General features: G+C 41.9%; 1 protein-coding gene across 1 annotated transcript; it reads left to right on the top strand.

Moving 5' to 3' along the window:
* The first annotated feature begins 886 nt into the window (after positions 1 to 886).
* On the top strand, positions 887 to 3,907 carry LOC136454352 (LEAF RUST 10 DISEASE-RESISTANCE LOCUS RECEPTOR-LIKE PROTEIN KINASE-like 2.5). The gene is made up of 3 exons (XM_066454799.1): positions 887 to 1,399; positions 2,016 to 3,194; positions 3,289 to 3,907. Exons 1-3 carry the CDS (start codon positions 1,134 to 1,136, stop codon positions 3,428 to 3,430), a joined length of 1,587 nt encoding a protein of 528 aa, XP_066310896.1. The 5' UTR covers positions 887 to 1,133; the 3' UTR covers positions 3,431 to 3,907.
* Positions 3,908 to 5,311: the final 1,404 nt, after the last annotated feature.

The raw sequence follows: 5,311 nt of genomic DNA, 5'->3' as shown, positions 1-5,311 counted from the left end.
GGTTGATTTGCAAGGGATGTTTTAGCTATTCCTGCATCAACAGTAGCATCTGAATCAGCATTCAGTGCTGGAGGAAGAGTTGTTGACAAGTATCGCAGCCGTTTGGACCCTCAAGTTGTTGAGGCCCTTATTTGCTCCAAGGATTGGATAAGAGCATCAAGGGAAGGTAATTGTTGCTGCTTACTTCTCAGTACTGTAAATTTTGTATGTCTAGTTGATAAATTATTTATTGTTGATTTCTCCCATATAATTTTGCTTATTTATTTCAGATCAAAGTGGTGTAGCTTCAATTCTTGATGATTTGGCTGGTCTTGCTACAAATGACAAAGCTGAACAAGATGAAGGTATTCGAGCTATTAGACCTCATATTGTTAATTTTAGAAACTCAAATTTATTTGTTTGTTCATATAATCATTTGTGTTATAGGTGATCATGTTGATGGTGATGCCGCTCACATCATTGTGGATCAGGAAGAAATTTAGGATTGCTCTTTCTTTAGGATTGCTCTCTCACAACATTGTTGTTTGACTTTATTTCATTTTGATTTGGTGTTGTATGAACTATTATCCCTTTTGATTTTAAATCACTTCGATCTAGGAGTTTACTGTTAATGTACTTTAGTTTAATTCGCTTTACATATCTATCGATATTTTATCCATCAAGGTTGAATTTTAGGATATTTACTTCAAGTTAATTTGCGCAAATATCCGAATACGAATCCGTATTCGAGACATTCGTTTTGCATTCGTATCCGATAGCATCCATATTCGTATTCGTATTCAAAATAAAATGTGGTAAATAGTGCTATCCGTATTCGATTCCATGCGGATCCGATCCGAATCCATCCTTACTTGTTGGCCGGCCGGGGGAAAAGACAGAGCGCGCATGCGCGGTCACGTCGGTCATCGCCGTGCCCCGTACGTCCATTGGGCACCTCGGAAATTCCGTGCACCAATGACAACGTACGGCCCGAATGCCCCCCAGTCAAAACTCAAAAGCTTCGTATCTACGCGGCCCACACGACGACGCGGACTCTCCTTCTTCACCATTTACACTCAGCCACCACCGCTGTAGTACCTGTGAGCGGTTCACCGTTCTGTTCGTCCTGCTAATGCCCATCTTCGAAGCTTTCCATGGCTCTGGTTCTATCCTCGTCGCTGCTCTTCCTAGTCTCGTCGTCGGTGTGGGTGGCCTTATCCTTACCATCGCCGGTGGGGGCAGCAGATGGGCAAGCAGGAGGAGAGCAGTGCCCGCCCTTTTCATGCGGTTACGTGACCATCTCCTTCCCGTTTGGGCTCATCCCGGAGGGCGCCGAGCAGACCAACTGCCGCGCCGGGATGGGGTTCCAGGTTCGTTGCTATAACAACAACATCCCATACCTCGGGTCCTTTCAGAGCGAGTACGACATGCAGATCCTCAGCATCATTTATCACAACCACTCCTTGCTCATCGCCGATAGACACTGGCCTCTAAGCCTGAATGCCCAGGTCACAAGCAATTTAAATTGTAAATGTGAAAATAAATTATAATGATCACAAATTTTGCTCCAAATCATGTAGTTTTATATTGAAATCTATAAATTGAGGGCTGATTGTTCGAATTTTTCAATGTGCAAAATATATATATGTAAGAAGCTTTATAGTAGTTCTTCTAAGCTCTTCCAAGTTCCAATAACTGAAATTAAAAATTAACTTATTGCATTAAATAACTATATATAACTACTGAAATTTGGGTTAGTAGCTATGAAAGAATATCAAAAGTAGCATACCTATTAGTACTGTCCTCCAGCCATTCCCGTTGACACCTAAAATAGCAAGGAAATTAATTCAAAAATGAAATAAGTAGTGGAGAACCGAGCAGAGCTCGGGTGGCTAGCTCTGTCGGTGGACAGGCAGCCGGCGCGAGTTCGAAGAACTACTATAAAGCTTCTTACATATATATATTTTGCACATTGAAAAATTCGAACAATCAGCCCTCAATTTATAGATTTCAATATAAAACTACATGATTTGGAGCAAAATTTGTGATCATTATAATTTATTTTCACATTTACAATTTAAATTGCTTGTGGCCTCTAAGCCTGAATGCCCATTGTTTTGTGAGAAGAAAATAACATCTACTTTAATTTTAGTTTCGATTTCAGTAGCTGCAAGTTTGCTCCTACCATGTATATATGTGTTGGTATGGCATAGGCAAAAACTAAGGTTTTTCCTATGCAAAAAGACGACTAGCAGCACCACAGAAGAGAACATTGAGGCCCTAATATTATTGCATGGGTCACTAGCTCCGAAAAGATACAAGTACTCAGAAGTAACAAAGATAACATCTTCCCTTAATAATAAGCTTGGGGAAGGTGGTTATGGCATGGTTTTCAAAGGAAGGCTAGATGATGGTCGTCTAGTTGCAGTGAAGTTCCTACATGACTCCAAAGGTGACAGTGAGGAATTTGTGAATGAGGTTATGAGTATTGGCAGGACATCTCACATTAATATTGTTAGCTTATTTGGGTTTTGTTTGGAAGGCTCAAAGAGGGCCCTCATATATGAGTATATGCCAAATGGTTCTTTGGATAAGTATATATACTCCGAGAATCCCAAAGCAATTTTAGGATGGGATAAGCTCTATACCATAGCAATTGGGATCGCTCGAGGGTTGGAATACTTGCACCATAGTTGTAATACACACATAGTGCATTTCGATATCAAGCCTCAAAATATCCTTCTGGATCAGAACTTTCACCCAAAGATTGCTGATTTTGGTTTGGACAAGTTGTGCCATACCAAGGAGAGCAAGCTTTCTATGACCGGTGCTAGAGGAACACCTGGGTTTATAGCTCCTGAAGTGCATTCTCGAACCTTCGGAGTTGTTTCAGCAAAATCAGATGTTTATAGCTATGGAATGATGTTGCTAGAGATGGTTGGAGGCAGAAAAAATGTTAAATCGATGGCTCAAGAGTCAAGTGAAAAGTATTTTCCACATTGGATTTATGACCACTTTGGTCATGACGATGGACTACCGGCATGTGAAGTTACACGTGAGAACAAAGGAATCAGTAGAAAAATGAGTGTGATTGGCCTGTGGTGCATCCAAATATTACCAATGCATCGCCCTACCATAGGAAAGGTCTTGGAAATGTTTGAGAGAGGTTCAGATGAGCTAGACATGCCACCAAGGCAAAACTTCAGTCAAATATTGTAAGATATTATTTGAGACACATATATATTTCTACAATCATTCAGTATCATTTACATCAATGTTGATATAACTATACTTTTCATTCTTTTGCAGCAATGATCCAGCTTACAGTTTGAATGCAGAAAGTTCGAGCATGATTAGTGGTACGAAAACACAAGTTTCTAGTGAAGTGCTAAAGATGAAGGAGATAATCGTCGTGAATTCAAAAATCTTACAGTGGTTACCAACTCTATGAAACGGTTACCTAGAAGTGGAATTTGGCATTAAACATCTGTAGATATCTCTATGACTATGACAGGTTTTTTCCAAAAGGCAGCAAGAGGTTGCCGGATTTATACTAATAGAAGGGGCAGCTGGTCTACTAATAGGATATTTGTTTTGAAACAAAAGGCTACTGGTCTACTATGATATCTTTCATTTGAAGTGATAAAGATTAAGGCTTTAAAAGTGGCTGTCTGGATACCAAGCAATGTTAGGCCTTTGTGAACAAGCTTTTACATTGCTTCCATGAGAGAGCCAAAATGGTTCTCTTTTTTTTTTCTTGAATACGTAGGAGTGTGCATATCATTGTATTATAAGAAAGCAAGTTTAGATTGCAAGAGTAAGAGACCGAAGGCCGCGCTGAACATAGGGGCTGCATTGCTACATAACAACACACGACTCCGGGAGAGGATCTGCCATGGCTAACGCCTAACGAGGCTTCCAAGGCCTTTTGCTCCGACCTGAATCCATCGGTCCCCTTCATCCTTTAGGAGCTGCATAAGCTCAGTCGCCGAGGCCGCAGACCCACGAAAACATCTTGCATTGCGCTCTTTCCACACATGCCAAGACACGAGGGCAAACAGAGAGTCCATGCCAAACTGCTGCGGATCGTTGTAGACTGCTCGAAGATGCTTCCACCAGCTGAAAGTTGTTGAGGCGAGCTGTGGAAACAGTCTGTGCAGCACTTGTAGGATGCGGTGCCATACCTCGCGCTAGTAGGAACATGAAGCAATGATATGATCGATGGCCTCCACCTCTTGATCACACAGGTAGCACATTTCCCTTGCCTCGAGCCCGTGTGGCAACCTTCTATCCCCAGTCCAATGGCGCCGCCGAAGGGCCAGCCAAAGGAAAAATTTTACCTTAAGTGGCACCCATGTCTTCCAAACTAGATGATGGCCTTTGAATTTGATTAATCCAGCGTGCAGCATCTTGTATGCAGACTGAGCGGAATATGCTCCATCTTGAGTCCAGCGCTAGATAAGCTTGTCTGCTTGACTGCTAAAGCGTACGCGGTCGGTTGCCTCCTAGATGTGACCTGTGGCAGAACCGCCTCAAATAGCATGCTTCCGGAGGCGCTCGTCTTGCACCAGACACTAAGCACCTTGAAAACAAGCTACATCGTATGGTTCCGTCGAGCACACCCTAAGGGAGAACTCGAATAATCCATGTTTTTCCTCTAGGATCCAATAATGAGAACGAGTTTACAATACTTAGTCCATTTCATACATCAAGAGTTCTCAGAAATACATTATTACAATACCAAGTTCAAGAGTGCGGAATTTAAACAGCAGAATTTAAAATAAACATCTAGCGATAAGATACAAGGATCCGTCTGTGCCCACGAGAAGAATCCTCCACACAACAGCTACTCCTCAAGCTGCACCTGCAATAGGGGTAAATAAACCCTGAGTACACAATGTACTCGCAAGACTTACCCGACTAGGGGGAATAATTTCCCGACTCCAAAGAATATGATAAGCTTTATGGTTTGCTGGGTTTTCTTTTTGCAAAAAAGCAATACTAGTAGTGAATCCTTATGTATGTGTTTTATTAGCAGTCATGATTAGTTCATTAGCTAACCATTCTATGTAAGCACCTGTTTTACTTTCAAGCAAGAGTTATGCAATCAGATCCATTTCACCATCTTTCATCTTCCAGTTATTACTATGATTCTATATCGTAGACAAGTCGTACCGTATTACACGGTGATTCATGAATGAATATAGCCTAGTTGGGTACCCCGAAACACACGTCCCGCTTGTACCCTAGGCACAAACAGGACCAACCCACCACTCTCTTGTCAAGGGGTCTAGGTCCCCGCCCAAACTTGGACTTCAAGCCCCCACACCTG

This window comes from Miscanthus floridulus, chromosome 5 (assembly GCF_019320115.1).
Source record: "Miscanthus floridulus cultivar M001 chromosome 5, ASM1932011v1, whole genome shotgun sequence".
Lineage (NCBI taxonomy): Eukaryota > Viridiplantae > Streptophyta > Magnoliopsida > Poales > Poaceae > Miscanthus > Miscanthus floridulus.
The sequence above is the reverse complement of the archived record's forward strand: the minus strand, read 5'-3'. Positions and strand labels throughout refer to the sequence as shown.

Coding starts and splice junctions, on each gene's coding strand:
- LOC136454352 (XM_066454799.1), top strand. CDS start 1,134: ATGGCTCTGGTTCTATCCTCGTCGCTGCTCTTCCTAGTCTCGTCGTCG. Junction 1,400..2,015: donor CTCGGGTCCTTTCAGAGCGA/GTACGACATGCA, acceptor CATGATTTGGAG/CAAAATTTGTGATCATTATA. Junction 3,195..3,288: donor CAAAACTTCAGTCAAATATT/GTAAGATATTAT, acceptor ATTCTTTTGCAG/CAATGATCCAGCTTACAGTT.